This window comes from Eleutherodactylus coqui, chromosome 10 (assembly GCF_035609145.1).
Source record: "Eleutherodactylus coqui strain aEleCoq1 chromosome 10, aEleCoq1.hap1, whole genome shotgun sequence".
Lineage (NCBI taxonomy): Eukaryota > Metazoa > Chordata > Amphibia > Anura > Eleutherodactylidae > Eleutherodactylus > Eleutherodactylus coqui.
Genome location: NC_089846.1, coordinates 98429523 through 98450159, shown reverse-complemented (window position 1 = coordinate 98450159; position 20637 = coordinate 98429523). Strand labels below are relative to the sequence as shown.

The following is a 20637-nucleotide window of genomic DNA, read 5'->3' as shown; positions in this document are numbered from 1 at the left end:
CCAGTATGGGTGTACAACAAAAGTCACACCAGTTGGACCTAATTTCATTCTTTGACAGAATCACTTACTGGGTTAATCAGGGAAATGCGGTAGATATAGTACATCTTGACTTTAGTAAAGCATTTGACAAAGTATCTTATACCATACTATACAAAAAATGTCTAAATATGAGATTGACAAGGCAACTGTTAGGTGGATTCACAACTGGCTGAGTGATCGTACTAAAAGAGTGGCCATAAATGGCTGCACATCCAAGTGGAAGAATGTGTCACGCAGGGTACCACAAGGCTCTGTCCTAGGCCCAGTGTTGTTCAACAGTTTTATAAATGATCAAGAGGAGTGAATTGAGTATAATATATTAAAATTTGCAGATGACACAAAGCTAGGAGGGATCGCTGACACTAGAGAAAAGAGAGAGAGTGTATTCAAAAAGATCTAGAAGAGCTTGAAAAGTGGGCGGCGACTAACAGAATGGTATTTAACCCCTTCCCGCTCCAGGACGTACATTTACGTCCTGGAGCATCAGGGTATGGATGAAGAGAGGTCGCGGGGTGACCTCTCTGCATACAGCACGGGCGTCAGCTGTTTAGTACAGCTGACAACTGCAGGCAATAGCCGCAATTGGCCGTTCGTGGCTATTAACCCTTTAAATGCCGCTGTCATTTAAAGTCCCTGAACGATGTTCGGGGGTCCCATTCGCCGCCCTCCCCGCGCGGTGAGATCATGGGAGCCATGCGGATGTCATGGCTGCCGAGGGCCTTCTGAAAGGCCCCAGGACTGCTTTTGAGAGACTGCCTATCAAGCCATCCCCGTGGGGTGGCTTGATAGGCTGGCTGTCAGAATGGAGTATGACGTAATGCTATAGCATTATGTCATACTGCAGGAGCGATCAAAGAATCACGTATTGTAATCTCCCAGGGGGACTTAAAAGTAAAGTTAAAAAAAGAGCAATAAAAGTTTTTTAATTGTAAAAAAAAGTAATAAAAGTTTAAATCACCCCCCTTTTGCTATACCTATAATTAAAAAGTCTAAATAATAAAATAAAAATACCTATTTGGTATCGCCGCATCTGTAAAAGTCCAATCTATCAAAGTAGCACATTATTTACCCCGCATGGTGAACGTCGCCAAAAAAAAAAAATAATAAAGAACGCCAGAAATGCACTTTTTCAGTCACCCTGTATCCCAGAAAAAACATAATAAAAAGCGATCAAAAAGTCGTACGTATTCCCAATTAGTACTAACGGAAACTACAGGACATTCCACAAAAAATGAGCCATCGCTGAACTATGTCGATGGAAAAATAAAAAACTTATTGCGCGCAGAAGATGACCGCAGAAAATAATTTAAAAAAATTAAATGTCTTTAAAAAAAAAAAAAGAGTAGTATAGTAAAAAAAAAAACCTATACAAGTTTGGTATGGTAGCAATCATACTGACCCATAGAATAAAGTTATCATGTCGTTTTTGTTGCAGTTTGTGCGCCGTAGAAACAAGACGCACTGAAAGATGGCGGAATGTCGTTTTTGTTTGTTTTTTTCATTTTACTCCACTTAGAATTTTTTAAAAGTTTTTCAGTACATTATATGGTACATAAAATATCACCATTGAAAAATATAACTCGTCCCACAAAAAACAAGCCCTCATACAGCAACATCGATGGATAAATGAAGGAGTTATGATTATTTAACGGGGGAGAGGAAAAAACGAAAATGGAAAAAAAGGGCCGCATCATGAAGGGGTTAACAAGGAGTAATGCTAAGTCCTACATCTGTGCAAAAAAATAAAAAAAGCACATACGAAATGGGAGAAATTGGGCTAAGCAGCAGCACATGTGAAAAAGACTTAAGTATACTAATAGATCATAGAGTGAACATGAGTCAACAATGTGATGCAGCAGCAAAAAAAGGCAAACGTAATTGTATTAAGAGAAGCATAGAGTCTACATCACGTGAGATAATTATCCCCCCTCTACTTTTCTTAAGTCAGACCTCATCTGGAATACTGTGTCCAGTTCTGGGCACCCCGATTTAAAAAAGATATAGACAAACTGGAGCAAGTTCAGAAAAGAGTTAGGCCGCCTGCAGACGGGCGGGTCGGATCCGGCGGCGAGAATTCTCGCCGCGGGACCCGACCCCAGCGCCTGCAGGGAGGAGCGCGTACTCACCCGCGCTTGGCGGCCCCGGCTCTTTCATGCGCAGACCGGAGCCGGCGGCCGGGTGAGTGACGTTTCTGTGCGAGGCTCTGCGAGCCCCGCACAGAAATAGGACATGCCGCGGTTTGTTTGCTGCGCGACATTTTGCGCGGCCGTCTGCATAGGAGTGCGTATTGTAATGCACTTCTATGCAGGCTTCCAGTGGCGGAAATCCTGCGGAAAATCCCGCCGCGGGATTTCCGCCCGTGTGCAGACGGTCTTACCAAGATGGTGAGCGGTCTGCAAATCATGTCCTATGAGGAACGGTTAAAGGATCTGGGAATGTTTAGCGTGCAAAAAAGAAGACTAAGAGGAGACTTAATAGCGGTCTACAAATACCTGAAGGTCTCATCAGAGGGATCAGCCCCATTCTCATTTGTACAAGGAAAGACTAGAAGCAATGGGATGAAACTGAAAGGGAGGAGACAGAGATTAGATATTAGAAAAAACTGCAGGAAGGTGGTAATGAGGCCCATTACTGACTCTGAGAACGAAATCAGGGCTACATCTACAAGACGGCATTGGAGGACACGGCATGCAATAAGTTGCAATGGAGCAGCAGCCTTAGATCTGTACCCCCTTTCTATCTCTGGATATCTAGAAGAACATTTCTATTCACTGAAAGCAAGCAGAGGTCTTAAACATGTGAGAAATTCTGACAAACAATCTATTAGAGAGTGATTTTACAATGATAAAAGACTGGCGCAGCAGTTTGTTATTACAGATGTTGCTATTCAGCTGCTCTTCAAACAGGTGATCTTCATCTGGCTCTGCAGTCCTTGTATTGTCCCGGAGCGCCCCCCACAGAGCGCTTCTAGTGAACCACCTCTTACCCCTCTATTCTCCGCACACAGCTCGCTGCAGCCTCCTGACACTCACTCTGCGGTTCCTGCTCAGCTCAACACGGTATCGGTTACACTTCTGTGTGGGACAGCCTGAGACGTCTGATAACAGAGAGCAGCAGCTTGGATGTGATAGTAGGGTTGTCTATACTCTCCGCACTTTTTCTTTCCATGTCAATCAGAAGAGACGCAGTAAATCCGCCTGGTGTGACCCAGAAGACGCTGCCTGTATAAATCCGTATTGATCCTCTGCTGTCTCCCATTGGCCTGTGGCATGGATGACACTAGGCTCTGCACACGCATCCCCTCCCACGCATCGCTCCATTCATAAAGACAGAGATAAATCCCCTCCTCACGGGGACTTGGAGACAGATGAGACGGCTCACGAGCGTCATGTGGAACAGAGGAGCAGAGCGCGGCGCAGTAAGGGACGCACAGCAGAATAATTGTGTATGAGCAACCGCTACGACTTCCCGCAGACCGTTATCTCACTTCATGCTAATATAGTGTGTGTAGAGCCTGTGTAGCACACTGCCAGCGCCCTCGTACCTGCCGGACATCGCCGCCCACCTGTCGCATGCACCTATAGATCCCTGGTATACGGTATACGTATGTAGGTGTCCGGCTGGTCAGTAGGGGCACTTTTACGCAGCATCGTGTTGCGTATTGATGCGACTGCTGCACTGCGCTACTGTCTCATCGGAGGTCGTCTTCATGTATTAGAATGGTGATCCCAAGACTTCCGTTGATTCTACTCCTGGTCGCCGTCACAGGTAAGTCGCCTCTTGCGCTAGGTTTTTTATTACCTGTTTGCTCTTTCTCCGTCCCCCCCCCATCTCCTCATTAATATTTCCTGTATTGAGTCTGTGATGATGTTACCAAGGAAACGCAAAAAACGTCATCCCCGGGCAGAATGTAATAAGAAAAGTGCGTTATCTCCTCTGCGCTCACATGCCTTATTAACCAGGGTCGAAACTATGAGAAGTGCCATGGAAACGGGAAATCTGCCATCCAGGGCGTGATGAACTACATCTCCTACAATGCAATGGGCAGAGCGCAAACATCCAGGTGGTTCCTTTATTCCCTGCATTGTATACTCCTGTGTCCACCCACCTAGTAATATAAATATAGATATCAGACCAAGGCTATAGCTGATGCCGATGGGTCTTATTACGGACCTGCAGTGGTCCCTCCGTGCAGGACCGTGCTTTACCCTGGAAGCAACCTGTAGAATACGCCGTAGAGTGGAGCGTGCCATTATACAAGGAATAAAACCGTCCAATTAGGTGCACATGGGTGCAAAGACTCCTATAGGCGCATTTTACAGATTTGTAATACGGACATGTTCCAACTTTGCTTGAGCCACATTGCATCTTCAGATATGATCCTGCTGATTTGCTGTTAGCTCTCAGGATGCATGACATTCCGCAGGTTCAGCGCCTACACAGAACATCTTGTATTCTGGGACAAGTAGTGCTTACACCAATACGGAGATCTCCTCTAATGAATATATAGGCTATACAGTTATCCGTGTCATGTTCTATCTACTAGTAATCCAGGAGTCTCTATGTAAGTAATTATGGCACTGTGATGGCGTGGGTGCTGCCAGGAGCAGCGGGCACAATCAGGAGCAGGACGGCGATTGTTATACCCAGCTGCTGCCTCGCTTTAATGTCAGGTGTCAGAGTCCCCGATGATCTTCCACATATGTCACAAGCAAAGTGGATTGTGGGATGGAAAGGGCAAAGTAACTGCAAACATGTAGGGATCTACACCCAAAACACTGGTGGGTACAGGAAGGACACTAGAGCGGTCTATGGCGCCTGTTGTGGACCCAGCAACCTGTGCACAGATTAATCTTATGTACAGTAATTGTAAATGTGTAAGGACACCAATAATGTATAAAACCCTCTTATAGGATAAAAATGCTGAAAAGTAACTGTGAAAAAAATGAAAAAAACTAAATTATGTAGGCGCAATGAGATATAAAAAGAATACATAGTCATCACTAACATCTGCTCTCTAGTGCACTCCTGGTTTCTGCAGAGGGCATTTAAGGGTACATATATGGCACCAGAAGCATACGTATCATAGTGGCAGACCATGCGACTGCTATGGGGCTCAGAGAGAGAGAGGCCCCAGCTGTGATTATATCATTACTTTTGCTACTAAGCAGTGATGACGTATATAGAACCAGGACCTTCCTGCAAAGAGAAACTGTGTTGTTAGCGAACAAAAGAGGTAGAGGATTGGCCCAAGGATCATTTTAAAGGGAGTGGAATGAGAAACAAACACCGGGCCCTTCTGTCCTGGGTTAGGGTGGCAAAAGTGAAAGCCATAATGGGGGGCCCATTTAAGTTTTTGCTGCGGGGCTCCAACTTTTTTTTTGTCTACACCACTATCGCGCGTCCACATTTTCATCTCCTTAACGCGGTAAAATGTGCGTTATGTATAAAGTGTCTTTTATTCGCAGTTCACGGCCGGTGTATATCAAACCTAGACTGTGTGATGAAGAACAGAGAGATGTGTCCTCCAGGCAGCCAGAAATGTGGCCCCTGCACAACCGAATATGAGGAATCAAAGCTGGGAAGATGTGAATTAAAAGGTATGGTCGTCCATCTTTCCTCTGTCAGGGTCCATGAATTGTAACAATAGGGAGTCAGTCAGATTTGCAAGAATAGGGGTGAGAAGTCCTGCATTCTTTGTGAAGATATGTAAAGTCCACCCTTTTAATGCCAGGAAGATGCAACTTAATTTGTTTCCCTCAGGAAGTTTGAAAAAATCTTGGAGGAAAGTTTTTGATTTAAGGAATTGGGTGAAGGTATCTGAGAAGGATGCGCCATATAAAGGTTACAATGACCTTCATTGACTCTGAGCTCAAGAAAGGGCTGCAATTCCTCCCCTTGGCTCCCTCTTGGCTGAGTCATCACAAGGAATAGAGGGATCAAGGACACACATTTTAAGTTCAGTTCAGGGTTGTAATGGAGGTTGCACCAAACCTTCTAACACAGATGGCAGATCCCAAGAAGAGACCAGTTATCTCATAGAAGAGCATCATTTCACAAGCATATTATAATATTACAGAACTTCCCTTTATAAAAGCAAATAATAGTTGAGAAGTGGACCTTAAGTCCTGTACTGAAACCTTGAAGAATTTTGAATGTTGGTGTTATGGGAATAAATCATATTCCAGAAGATTTCACTGATCTGCTCCAGATTGTTATAATGAGAAGCTTCATGCATGAATATATGTATTTGAACTGACGGATGTTATCCATCAGCCCCCAATACTCTTCTGCTTTATTCAAAGGAAGTGCAATACAGATATACTGAATATGACGCACCAATTACATGCACGCCCCCCCCCCCCCAACATCATACCAACTCATGACTGGCCTAGTATGTAATGACGCTAATGATTAATGGAACCAAAATGGAAGGTTGTCAAATGTTGAAACGCAATCCTCCAAGATTTTACTGTCCCATTATCAAAGGAAAGGAAGAAAACACATAGATTTTCGTGTATTTCTAAGGGATCGACAGAACATCCAGATGGTGTGGATGATCTCCTTTGAAGAGAGAAGTAAATCTGGGTATCTCCTTGTTCTCCCCGATTGCCATAACATGCAGTTCCAGACAATAAAACCTTCTGATGATGTCAAGAAAAACGTCTGGGTGAAGGCTCCATTTGGCTGGATTTAAGAAGCTTCTTCTGAGCCAATCGGCTTTGACGTTCTCAGTCCCCTGGATGTAAACTCCTCTGATATTAGAAAGGGTCTTTTTGGCCCCAGTCTTGATAAGGCAACTTGCATCGATGAACCGGAGAGACCTGGTTCTGTGATGCTTCTTCAGCTGAAACACTGATCCCAGGTTGTGTATCTGGACAAGAGCCCTCCGATCATGAAGAAGATGATGAAGGGGAGGGAGAGTCAGGTGAATGGTGCATAACTTTCACATTGGAAGAGACCTGCAATTCTTTCTTAGACCACCAGTGCTGGTCTAGCTCATCGTGGACAGCTCATCGTGGATGTTCTTCTGCAGTCACCATTAGAGATACACTTTGGGCTGTTCTGAAGTGGTCATGAACATCTCCAGGTTGGAAGAAGTTCTGTTCCATTAATCAAGAAAGTTGCTCTGAAGAAGTCTGATATAGGCTCAGGCCTAAGGATAAGCATCCAGGCAGGGAGGATATCTTGAGGACTAGAAGCCTCATCGCCGCCTGAACCTTCACTCAAGAGGGAGATAGTAGATTCTGAACTTCCATGAAGATCTTCTGATATTTCTCTTCCAACAGGAAGAGGGACATTAACAAATCCCAGAAATGTACAAATGTATGCAGTAAAACGGGATTTCTCCAACGTGATGATGAATTTGTTCTGTGTGAGGACATCTGTACCGTAATTAGTCTGAGATGATGAATGAGAGACTGTCTGGAGTCATCCAGGTATGGTATACTCCCTAAATACTTCTTAAAATGTGAGAAAACTGGTAAGGATGTCAACTAATGTAAGAGCCATAGATGCAGAGCCAAAACCTGATCTTCTGGAGTCCTAGTATGGAAGTATGACTAGAACCTAAAACCTTAAACTGTAAATTGCACCAGAATCGCTCAATGTTTATCCACTTGCTTCTTTCAGGGAGCAGGAGACTGAAGATCATGGGGCTCGATTCAGTGATCGACTTGATCCAAGAATACAGCTTAAGCAAAGGACGTAGAATAACCATATTAGGGACAGGTCAGTATGAAGGGCTTATACTGAAGCAGTCCTAGAGTTAGAATTGCCTTTCAGACATCAGCTATACATGTAAATATAGGAATCTGTAATTATGTAGAATCTTCTCAAACAATAGGAAGTCACATCCAGCACAAGTAGTTGTGCATAAGTGGACAAGATTTCACCAAGTTTACAAATACGCTACTGCACCCGACGGAAGATGAGGTGTCAATGCAAAATCAGCTATATTCCATATCTCCTAAAATACATACAGTGAAGATGTAGCATCTTTGTCACCTTCCAACAGCCTGTAGACCCCGTTTTCCCACTTCCAGACTCTTTACAAATATTCAGAAAACTCTCCAGTCACCATTAGCCTATCGAGTATAATACAATAAATCCATCTAGCATAATCCAGTGTAATACAGTGCATCCATACAATGTAATATATTACATCCATCTAGTGTAATACCGTATACTACATCCATCTAGTGTAATACACTACATCTATCTAGTGTAATATAGTACATCCATCTAGTGTAATATACTCTATCCATCTAGTGTAATATACTCTATCCATCTAGTGTAATATACTACATCTATCTAGTGTAATATACTGTATCCACCTAGTGTAATGCAGTGCATTCATCTCGTGTAATATAGTACATCCATCTCGTGTAATATACTACATCTATCTAGTGTAATATACTACATCCACCTAGTGTAATGCAGTGCATCCATCTCTTGTAATATAGTACATCCATATCGTGTAATATACTACATCTATCTAGTGTAATATACTGTATCCATCTAGTGTAATATACTACATCCATCTAGTGTAATGCAGTGCATCCATCTCGTGTAATATACTACATCCTTCTAGTGTAATATACAACATCCATCTAGTGTAATATACTACATCTATCTAGTGTAATGCAGTGCATCCATCTCGTGTAATATAGTACATCCATCTCGTGTAATGTACTACACCCATCTAGTGTAATATACTACATCCATCTGCAACAGATAGGGATAACAGATCACTTGTGTCAGCTTCTTAAGATGAACACGTTTCTGGAGTGTGAGATGAAATCTGTATGATCACAGCCAAGTATAATCTCCCTGTAGATGGCGCCTGCCACACATCTATCCACAAGGCCTACAGGTGAGACCCAACGCCTCTCATCCTCGCTGTCTTTCTCTTGCAGTGGCCACGGCTGCTGCTGCCCCCCCACTACCTACAGCCACTGGGGAGAAAACCAAACTTCTCCAAAGCAGCTCTGATGCCCGCACCCCGTCACTGCTTGCCTCAACATCATCGCCTCAGATGAAGGATCGGAGGCTGGGCCAGAGGGGGAAGAGCGAGATGAACCAGACAATGTCGCAAAGTAATTCCTGCTCTTTGCTGTTTGTTAGGCGTGCTTTCAGCCGCGCTCATATGAGCGTATATAGCGGGTTTTTGTTCTCTCATGAATCACGGCAGTGCTGGATCTGCCACGTGACACCAGCAGTGCCCAATGGATTTTATTGACTGTAACGGAGTCCATCGTTTTACTGGAACAAGTGGCACAGCATGCTGCGCTATTTTGACTTGGTTTTCTGTTATGGAAACTGCAACGGAGCCTCCAATGCAGATGAGATCCTCACAGGTGCATACAATTCAACTACATGGAGTACTGCACCCGAGCTCCATGCCAAAGCAGTGAGCTGCAATACCAAATGCAGTCTGTGCACTAGAGTGGCGCTGCCTGTGCATTATAGCTGCCATAGTCTTGTAAATCGTACAACTCTTTTAAGAGGAACCTGTCATGTTACCCCAGCACCGAAAATTAAATTATGGTGCTGTTAGGGGAGGTGACAGGGAGCCGGGTGATGTAATTTTTATAGTCCCCCGCTCCTGTGATCCAGCGCTCTCAGCCACTGAACCCAGCATGAAAAATGAACTCTGAATATCCTGTGTACGGAACTCTGGAAAGAGTCTGAATCTCGTGCCGCACGCCGACTTCAGAGGGGGACACCGCTGGATCATGGGGGAAGCTGATCTTTTCAATGGGGTTTCAAAAAAACGTAAAACAAACAGAAAGGCTTCAGTTTGCTTGTTTCCAGTTAGGTCTCCGTTTTTCGGACAGGCACATTAGCGCAGTCGGCCGTGTTAGGTTACAGCCAACTGCAGCCTTTCCATTTGTCTTCCGCTGTTTTGAAACCCCATGGAAATCAATAGGGGAAAAAAATGATTGATTCTTTTTCAGTTCTTTTATTTTTCAATCTCTCTCCTCCAAAAATGGAGCAGAGAACCAGAAACCTGAACGGACCCCAACGCAGGCGTGAGAGCTGCCTTACTTAGTGTACGGTGCTGTGGTGACAGAAGACCTTTAAGAATGCTAGAGAATAATTCCAGTTTATTAGCGACGGTCCCCGAGACCCCCCGTGACGCGCCAGTAAGGTATTGTGTATCCTCCATCAGTGCATTGTGTATTCTCTTCTGTTTCAGCTCTGATCGTCATCTGTAGCCTGACCGCTGTCTCTGGAGTCATGGTGGTGGCGCTGTGCTGGTACAGGTGCGTGCCGCAAGGCGAAGAGCCGTATATAATAGACTGGTTTTTATAATACAAAATTCTTAAGCAAGAAATAAGTGACATCAAGGGACAAATTAATGATATGTAGAGCAATAAAGCTGCCCGTACACACATGTAATGGTGAGAATAGCGGGCTGTCACATGTACTGGGGGCCACCAGAACCTTTGTTCCTGTAGGAGAGAAGACGGCTCTGGAGGAGGGGGAGGGGTCAGAAGGGTCTGGAGGAGGGGGAGGGGCAGAGGGGTTTGGAGGAGGGACAGAGAGGGCTGGAGGGGAAGAACAGAAGGGTCTGAAGGAGGAGGGGAGAGGTCTCTGGAGGAGGGGAAGGAGATGTCTGGAGGGGCAAGAGGGGTCTGGAAGAGGGGAGGGAGATGTCTGGAGGGGCCACAGGAGTCTGGAGGAGGGGGAAAGAGGGCTCTGGAGGATGGTATAGAATAGTATGGAGGAGCGTGAGGGGCCAGAGGGGTCTGGAAGAGGGCTCTGGAGAAGGGGAGGCACAGAGGGGTTTGAAGGAGGGACAAAGAGAGCTGGAAGGGAAGAACAGGAAGGTCTGAAGGAGGAGGAAAGAGGGCTCTGGAGGTGGGGAAGGGCCAAAGGGGTCTGGAGGAGGGGGAAGGGCCAAAGGGGTCTGGAGGAGGGGGAGCGGCCAGAGAGGTCTGGAAGAGGAAGGGACAGACAGGTCTTGAGGAAGGGACAGAAGAGTTTGGCAGATGGGAGACTGAGGGTCTGGAGAAGTAGAACAAAGGGGTCTGGTTGGGGGTAGGGGGACAGAGGGGGGTCTGGCAGCAGTTTCTTTCCTTCTCCCCATTGAGGACACGTCAGTGTACGTGTGTGGTATTGTCTGTAGAGGGGGTTTGTCAGGAGGAATAGCCGCCGTCAGCCATCCTCAGTGCTCCGTACCGGTCTCATACAGAATATAATACACTGGATATTCTCTCTTGTTTATTCAGGTTACAAAAAGAGGTGCGGCTGGCACAGGAGATGGCGTATACAGCGTATAAAGGCAGCAGGCAGCACCCATGCCAGAGGGTAAGACATGGCCCACACTGCCCATAGAACTCTATAGGAGGGTTGGCCATACGGCCTGCCAGTGCTACCATGGGTTCATCCTTCATCAGGTCACCCCCAGCATGGAGTCCGTGCTTCCTAAGTCTCCTTCTATACTTCAAATAATAAAAAATACTGGGGTTCCCTTCATATTACGCGTGTGTGAAGGAGGCCTAACAGTGATATCTGTTACCCATATGCTATAATGGTGTCCGGAAAAGACCATGACGTATCTTATAAACGGACTCCAGCTTACTCCGTGGGTGAAAGAGGTGACTGTATGGCGTCTGTCCATTTAGCACGTCTGAAGCTTTTCCAGGCGGATATGCTAAGCATAAAACACAATGTGAACAGGTCTTTAACCCCTTAGTGACGGGGCTATAGTAAAACTACGTCCTGCTGTTGCAGGACGTGTATGGAGGGAGGTAGCGGCACTATCTAGTTTTTTTAATTGTTAAAAAAAAAAGTTATAAAAGTTTAAATCACACCTCTTTTGCCATATCTATTATTAAAAAATCTAAATCATAAAATAAAAATATGTATTTGATATCGCCGCGTCCGTAAAAGTCCAATCTATCAAAGTAGCGCATTATTTTTCCTGCACGGTAAACGTCGTCCAAAAAAAAAAAATATAAAGAACGCCAGAAATACACTTTTTTACAGAAATACACTTTCTCCCAGAAAAAAACACAATAAAAAGCGATCAAAAAGTCATATGTATTCCAAATTGATACTATCGGAAACTACAGGACATCCCGCAAAAAATGAGCCCTTGCTCAACTACGTCGACGGAAAAATAAAAAAGTTATCGCGCGCACAAAATGACCGCAGAAAATAATTGAAAAAAATAAATATCTTAAAAAAAAATACAAGTACTATAGCAAAAAAAATACTATATAAGTTTGGTATCGTAGTAATTGTACTGACCCATAGAATAAAAATATTAGGTTGTTTTTGTTGCAGTTTGTGCGCCGTAGAAACAGGACGCACTGAAAGATGGTGGAATGTGTTTTTTTTCCATTTCTCTCCGCTTAAAATTTTTAAAAAGTTTTTCAGTAAATTATATGGTACAATAAATAGTGCCAATAAAAAATACAACTCATCCCGCAAAAAACAAGCCCTCATACAGCGACGTCGATGGATAAATAAAGGAGCTACGATTTTTTAAAAGGGAGTAGGAAAAAAAATAGATTATACCTACCCGATAATCGGGTTTCCAGTAGTCTCCATGACAGCACCAATTGAGATTGCCTCCTCCTGATAGGACAGGAACACACTGAGAGGTTAAAAGCTCCCCTCCTTCCCCACTTTCCTCAGTGGATTCTAACGAATTGCCGGGGTAGGAGCTCAACTTAAATTTTTTCCCCTAACCGGGTTTTTTTTTTTATTATTATAAAAATTATATTTTATTATATTCTATAGTTTCTTTTCTATCAATTTAGGGGGGGAAGGTACGGGTGCTGTCGTGGAGACTACTGGAAACCTGATTATCGGGTAGGTATAATCTATTTTTTCCCCAGTCGTCTCCACGACAGCACCAATTGAGACGTGCCAACTAAAGTTTCCCTAGGGTGGGGTTGCTGCCGAGAGGACTTTGCGGCCGAAGGCCATGTCCTCGTCCTGCTGCACTTTTACCCTATAGCGTTTAACGAACGTGTGGGGTTTCTTCCAGACTGCGGCTTTGCATATCTGCTCGACCGAAGCTGAGCTATGTTCGGCCCATGAGGATGCTACTGCCCTTGTAGAATGGGCTTTAAGAGCTAAAGGGATTTCCTTCCCGAGGGCCTTATAGGACTCTATGATGGCTAGGCGGATCCACCTGGCTATGGAGCTTTTCGCTGCTTTGCTCCCTTTATTTGGGCCACTGAACTGGACGAACAAGTTGTCGTCCCGCCTCCAGTGGCTTGTCGCCTCTATGTAGCCTAGGACTGCTCTCCTAACGTCCAGGCAGCTTAGGGTTTTTTCTTCCTCGTTTTTAGGTTTACTAAAAAATGAGGGGATTATTATGTCTTGGGACCTATGAAAATGTGATACTACTTTTGGCATAAATGCCGGGTCCGTTTTAAATACTAATTTGGTGTCCGAGATTTTCAGGAACGGGTGGCGAATGGACAAGGCCTGCAGCTCGCTAACCCGTCTTGCAGAGGTGATGGCTACTAAGAAAATGGTCTTGATAGTAAGCATTTTTATGGGTAGTGCTTCGATCGGCTCGAATGGTACCGTTGTCATGGCCCTTAGAGCCCAATTAAGGTTCCAGTCTGGAAAAAGATTTATGGGCCTAGGCCGTAATCTATTTGCTGCTGCAAGGAACCTGTTGACCCATCTGTTGTCTGCGAACTTTGTGTCACATATGGCGCTAAGGGCTGCGACCTGGACCTTCAGGGTGCTTGGAGAGAGGCCCATCTCTAGGCCCTCCTGCAAGAACTCTAAGATTAGAGGAATCCCCGCGATCCCTTCCCTGTCTCCATGAGGAAAACCTTCTCCAAACTTTCTGGTAGATAAGGTGGGTCGTCTTTTTTCTTCTGGACAGTAACGTTTCTACTACTCTCTCTGAGAATCCCTTCTCTTTTAGTGAGGATTCCTCAAGAGCCATGCTGTTAAGTGGAGCTTGTTTAGGCTCGGATGGTTCAGTGGCCCCTGCGATAGAAGATCTGTCCAGGTAGGGAAGGTGACTGGGTCCTGGATGCTCAATGTTGCTAGAAGACCGAACCAGCTTCTCTTGGGCCAGAAGGGGGTCACCAGGATTAGTGTGCATACCTGGGTTCTGAAATGTTGTAAGACTCTGGGGATAAACGGTATAGGAGGAAAGGCGTACGCCAGCCCCTCTCCCCAGTCTTGGCCTAGGGCGTCTACTGCTGTCGGACGATCTCCTGGCCGGAGGGAGAAGAAGTTGCTTCCTTTGGCATTTTCCCTGGTTGCGAACAGGTCCAATAGTGGGGTCCCCCACTGGTTGGTCAGGATTCTGAATGCTTCCAGGGAGAGAGACCATTCTCCTGGGTCTATTTGCCTCCTGCTGAGAAAGTCCGCTTTTTGGTTTAGCGTCCCCTTCAAGTGGGTTGCCGTGATCGAGAGGATCCGGCCCTCTGCCCAGTGGAAAATTTTCTGGGCGATGTTTTGCAGGGCAGGAGATCTTGTGCCCCCTTGGTGTCGTATATGGGCGACCACGGTGATATTGTCTGACAGTATCTTTATATGCTGGTCCCGTAGCGAGTTCCCTAACTGCTGTAGGACCTGCCATACGGCCTGTAGTTCCCTGTAATTTGAGGACTGTTCTTTTGTCTTTTGAGGCCATGGGCCCTGAAAGAACTGGTTCCCCACATGCACTCCCCATCCCCAGGCGCTTGCGTCCGTTGTGATGTGAGTGGCTGGGTTTTGTAGCCAATGAACTCTCTGCAGGTTCTCTGGGGATGTCCACCAACGCAGGGATGTTTTCACCGTGCTTAGGATGTACATTCTTGTCCCTAGAGAGGACTGCCTTTTGTCCCACGTGGATAGGACTGAGGCTTGAAGGGCTCTGGTGTGAGCCTGGGCCCATGCCACTCCTGGAATGCATGACGTGAAGCTTCCCAGGAGAGATATGGCTTCCCGAATTGTGCATAATCGTCTCCGTAGAAAGGTTTTGACTAGCCGTCGGATTTTTTGTATTTTCTCCTCGGGTAGGCAGGAGCATTGCGATTCTGAGTTGAGCGTTATACCCAGAAACGTTTTCTGCTTGTCGGGATCTAGGCTGGATTTTTCCCAGTTTATGATCCATCCTAAGGATTGGAGAAGTTCTAGCACTATCCTCAGGTGTTTCGTTAGGAGTTCTCTGGACTCTGCTATTATTAAAATATCGTCCAGGTAGGGTACTATTAGGACCGACTTCTTCCTCAGGTAGGCGGCTACCTCTGCCATAATTTTGGTGAAGATTCTGGGTGCTGAGGAGATCCCGAAGGGCAGGCATCTGAATTGATGGTGCTCTATTCCCTTGCCCATATCCACTGCGAACCTTAGGTATTTCCGGGACCCCTCGTGGATCGGTACGTGGAAATAAGCATCCTTTAAATCGATGGATGCCATGTAGGCTCCTTTGGGAATCAACTTTATCGTTGAGGAGATGGACTCCATCTTGAATTTTCTGTATCTGATGCAGGTGTTCAGAGGTTTCAGGTTCACTATCATCCGCTGTTTCCCGCAGGGTTTCCTTACTAGGAAGAGCCTGGAATAATGGCCCTGGGTTTCCTCGTTTTGCGGTACGGGGGATATTGCGTTTAGTTGTTGCAGGTCCCGAACGCTTTGCCTTAGTAGGTGTAACTGTTGTTTGGAGCCTCCCGTGATAACGAATTTTCTTCTGGGGAGGGACACCAGCTCTATCTGGTATCCCTGCTGTAAGACCTTTGGGATCCATGGGCCTTCGCAAATCGCGCCCCATTGATCCACAAAGCTCCCCAGCCTTGCCCCTATGGGGATGGCGTCAGGGTCTCTGCTTTGGCTCCCCCTGGTGGGGGTTAAAGAGGATGTTCCTTCCTCTGCCCCCCTTAGGGTAACTCCAGCGGCCTGTCTTGCCCTTGCCTCGGTAGGCCTCTGGCTGTTGCACTGGGGCCCGGAAGAAGGTCTTCCCTCTCTGTGGCTTTTCTTCCGGGAATCCCTTCTTTTTGTCGGCCGCCTTCTCTAGAATCTTGTCAAGGTCCGGTCCGAACAAAAACTGGCCGTAGAACGGGAGGGCGCATAGCTTATTTTTTGAGGCTAGGTAGTCTGACCACGATTTCAGCCATAACACTCTTTTGGCTGAGTTAGACGGGCTGTAGCTTTCGCCGAGAGTTTGACAGTTTCGGCCGCAGCGTCCGCTAGGAAATTTGTTGCCATACGCAGGATCGGAAGGGAATTTAGGATCTGTTCCCTCGGCGTCTTTTTGGTTAGGTGTAGCTGTAGCTGTTCTAGCCATACCCCCAGAGACCGCTCCACACAAGTGGCTGCGATCCCTGGCCTAAGTATGTTTGCCGCTGCCTCCCATGATTTCTTTAGAAGGCCCTCAGCTTTGCGATCCATGGGATCTTTTAACTGTGCGGCGTCCTCAAAGGGCAGGGTCGTTTTCCTGGCTACTTTGGCCACTGGGACGTCTACCTTAGGTACCTCCTCCCAGCTTGCGCAAACTTCCTCCTCGAATGGGTACCTTCTTTTTACCCCTCTAGTGGAGAAGGAGCCTGTGTCTGGTTTCCTCCACTCTTTCTGGATTATTTTGGTGATATTCTTGTGGACAGGGAAGGTATGCTTGCGCCTCTCCCCTAGTCCCCCAAATATCTCATCTTGTAGGGTACGTGGTTCTCTGGGCTCTTCCATTTTTAGTGTAGCCCTGACTGACTTAATCAATTCCATTAAGTCGTCTTGATGGAATAAGTATCTTTTGTAGTCCTCCTCATCTGAGGACTCCTCGGCCGCCTGTTCCTCTTTCTCCGACCCGATAGAACTCTCGGAGTCGGAAGGCTCGTCAGGAACATACGCCCTTTTCTGGCGTTTCGCTGGCGGTGCCAGCTGTGACGTTAGGGCTGATCTAACCTCTTCTTTCACCAGCTTCCTAACGTCCTCCATGAATCCCCCCGATTCCTCTTTGACTAGCCTAGCTACGCATGCCTTGCATAGAGGCCTCTGGTACGTAGCTGGCAGTTTTATCCTGCATTCCACGCATTTTCTGAGTTTTGTTCTGGGGGGGGGGGGGATGTCTTTTTTATCCCCCTGACAAATAAAGCATTTTTTTGCGGGTAAATATGCAATTTTTCCATACACATTACACTGGATATTTGCATTGTATTTTTTGCCGCACTGGCTACATACGGCCACTGAGGCTGAGGTTTCAGCTGTCTCTGGGGCTGGAGCACTCATTACTATACCGGTGCTGCAGACACCTTGCGACCTGTAGTGCTGGTCTGTTCTGGCTTCTCTCAGGTTCCTATTTTTTTAAAATTTTCGCGCTCCTGCACTAAGCCCCGCTCCTGATGCAGACGCAATGACGTCATCGCGCTGGACACGTGACGCGGCGCCCCGCCCCCCGCCATCGGAGGGCTTCCTGGAGCGCCGCGCTGTAACTCTGCAGGGAGGACGAGGGGGACTGACGCTCCCGCTTTGTACCCCCCATGGGCCGCCACAGGAGGAACCTGGCCTGGGGATTACCACCCCATGTGGCGTCCCGGGAGTCGTCTGGCTTGGAAGGGAGGACAGGCTGACGCACTGCCCTCCGATCCGCGTGTAATTAATCCTGGCTGGCTTCTCCACCAGCCCCTCTCAGAGATCCTGCCTCCTGGCAGGACAGGAAGACACTGAGGAAAGTGGGGAAGGGGGGGAGCTTTTAACCTCTCAGTGTGTTCCTGTCCTATCAGGAGGAGGCATTCTCAATTGGTGCTGTCGTGGAGACGACTGGGGAAAACAAAAATGGAAAAAAGCAAAAAAGCTCCGTCACTAAGGGGTTAATACTGGTCCTTGGTGGATGGTGGACCCTTGGGGAGCAGCTGTGGACCCCAGTGCAGCTTTATGGCCATTGCTATGTATGACCATCTCTTCCTTCCCCGCAGTCCGCGGATCAGATGTCGCAGTACAAGCAGCATTACAGCGCTCAGAAGAAGCACTTCCAGGCACAGGAGAGGTGAGGAGCCACGTGTGAACGGCCGTTGATGCACGCTTCATCCAGTCTCCGCGTCTAACCTATTTCCTGCTACTCCCCGCAGTGCAGAGAAGAAGCCGTGCCCGCAGCTGTCCACCGAGTCCGAGGGAGATGCTGAGGAATTCGCCATCTACGAGTGTCCTGGACTCGCCCCGGTGAGTAACGTGTAACGCACCAGTCCTGTCATGGAGCGGCACACCTTCATATAACGGCTCACTTTTGTCTCTACAGACAGGAGAGCTGGAAGTCCACAATCCGTTGTTTGACCCGTCCAGGCCCAAGCAGTGAGTGCAGAATGCGGACATACAGTATAAGCGCCATTTATAAAATGTATCTACCAGTGATTGTGTACATTAAACGGTCAGTGTAGTGGATATGGTGTTATTTCTTTTTTTTTTTAAAACTTCGTTTATTTGCAGATTATAAACAGATATTGCATACAGTTACATACAATATTTCTTCTTGTTTACATCTTAAATCACATTAAAGTTATCTTCTTTATTAACCTTCAACAATAGAATCTAAAAGTTTTTAACACTAACTAATAAAGCATTTCCCATGTATTGGTCTACTGTGCTTTGTTTCCGTTTTCACCACCTGTCTAGGGTGTTATTTCTATTCCCCGACGGCCCCGCACAAGCTTCTCGTCATTCGCTGCTTGAAACAACCTTGTCTCTATGAGGGTTAAAAATTCTAAGTGCAACACCAATCGGGCCCACCCCACTTGCCCCGTTGCCGGCCGTAAGAAGAGACACCACACACAAGAGTCTGGTCTAGCTCCTCACACGGGAGAAAAAACTGCGCACTTTATTACAGATTACATGAGATCTTATACCCTTTGTCCCCTCACCAACACGGGGTGATGGGCTCATAACCATATATGGGCAGTCCGGATTTCGGCCTAAGACAGTGAAAATTATGTACATTTGAACATCTTGATATCTTGTGCCAGCGCTTCTGGGAAATCGGCCAAGTACATGCGTCCTTCATGTCTGGTTCGGTGGTTTTCTCTGAATTTCTAGAACATCTCTCAGCCTTCGAATATCTGATGTAAGGCGACATATAAGTTTTTTCTCTCATTTGGAATTGAATAAAACTTGCATATAGGTATAAAAGCATAAAAAACATATGGCAATTTATATATATACCCTCACAAACCCCCCTAAAAAACTTAATATGGAGATCAAGCATCAGACTTTGCACTTTTCCTCGGTCGTCTCTCCCTTGCGTCAGGGTTTCTCCACTGCCCGTAAGTCCCTACTCCTAAAAGGGAGGGATCCCTACCTCACCTCAGAAGGAGGCCATGGATTCCCTGGGCTTATTTCCGGGCATCCACGCCCTCTATCTGTACAAGTTAACACCCCACAGGGTGTGCCCTCGCCGGAACCTAAGGTCTTCTGCACTTTCCCTAGGCAAATGGGAAGTCCACTGACAGTCCATCTTATGAGACCGAGGCAGACACAGTACTAGTCCATCTCTCCATTCTTCTGGTAACGTATCTGGTTGGCATTATCGGAACTGGCTCTTCATCTTTTTCAAACAAGGGAAATTTTGGTCACATTATCCAGTCCCTTACTCATACTCTTTGATCAAAGGGATAATACACATACAGAAAATTACATACCCCACCTCTTTCTGCTAAAATCATATCCAGGGCTACTCTATGGCCATGGATGCAGTGGGCCTGAACTGGTCAATTAACCCTTGCAAAAGCATCTCTGGTGTAGTTTACAAACCTCTGCTGATTGTAATAGATATAATTCATCCAATCTACATTATTATTAACAGTGACAATAGCAAATAAGGACTCAAAACCTGCTTTAACCTGATCTCTAGAATTAAATTCATCTGGCACCCCCCTTGGCACTCCTATTGCATCTATGTGTACATGTGGATTAAAGTTACCACCTGGAGTGTCAATGTCTCTCTTAGCACGATGCGGTGTTGGATTCTCACCCTCAGTGTACTCTTCATATTGCACATTTGATTGTATTAATTTGTTCTGAAACAGGGGCTAGTGTACAGTAGTCAAAGGTGTGTGTTAGAGGAATTGTACCACATTATAGCATTTAAAGGATATGCAGGATCATTAGTTTTTTCAGTGCGAAGTGTGGATCCAAGTGGGCTTTCCTTCGAGCTTGACTGCAATTGGGGTGGTGAACAACATCTGGTAAGGACCTTCAAACCGGGTTTCTCGCTCAAACTTTTTCACATAGACCCTGTCACCTGGTTTCAGATTGTGGCACTCATCTGTAGGACCTGGGATAAAAGCAGAGACTACAGAATACATTACTAACAATTCCTTGGAGAGGCCTATGACAAAATTAACAAGAAAATCATTCCCCAAACTCTGCTACTTTGGCATGTACCCTCCTGGGAAAAGAAAAACTAATGAAAGACACTCAATTCAAGATTTACCCATTTTCTTCATTGCCTTTTGTATCTACTTTCCCACTACTCCGCGGATGGTAGGGTGTGTGAAAAACCTGGAATATACCCAAAACAGACATGATGTGTTGCATTATTTCACCTGTGACATTTGTACCTTTGTTTGACTCAATCACTTCCGGTACCCCATATCTGCGGATTACCTCATTCATGAGCTTCTGTGCGGTTACCTGCTTATTTAC

The 20637-nt window shown here is 46.1% G+C and overlaps 1 protein-coding gene across 1 annotated transcript; it reads left to right on the top strand.

Moving 5' to 3' along the window:
- Positions 1 to 3448: 3448 nt before the first annotated feature.
- LOC136580766 (neural proliferation differentiation and control protein 1-like) lies at positions 3449 to 18443 on the top strand. The gene is made up of 9 exons (XM_066581600.1): positions 3449 to 3807; positions 5508 to 5639; positions 7672 to 7770; positions 8958 to 9137; positions 10241 to 10307; positions 11277 to 11355; positions 17919 to 17989; positions 18072 to 18162; positions 18239 to 18443. The coding sequence occupies exons 1-9, from the start codon at positions 3759 to 3761 to the stop codon at positions 18293 to 18295; spliced, it is 825 nt and encodes a 274-aa protein (XP_066437697.1). The 5' UTR covers positions 3449 to 3758; the 3' UTR covers positions 18296 to 18443.
- The last annotated feature ends 2194 nt before the right edge of the window (positions 18444 to 20637 follow it).

Bases quoted from the DNA above. Each gene is read 5' to 3' on its own strand.
- LOC136580766 (XM_066581600.1), top strand. From the start codon at position 3,759: ATGGTGATCCCAAGACTTCCGTTGATTCTACTCCTGGTCGCCGTCACA. The intron at 3,808-5,507 runs GTAAGTCGCCTC...TTTTATTCGCAG, and splicing joins ACTCCTGGTCGCCGTCACAG to TTCACGGCCGGTGTATATCA. The intron at 17,990-18,071 runs GTGAGGAGCCAC...TACTCCCCGCAG, and splicing joins CACTTCCAGGCACAGGAGAG to TGCAGAGAAGAAGCCGTGCC.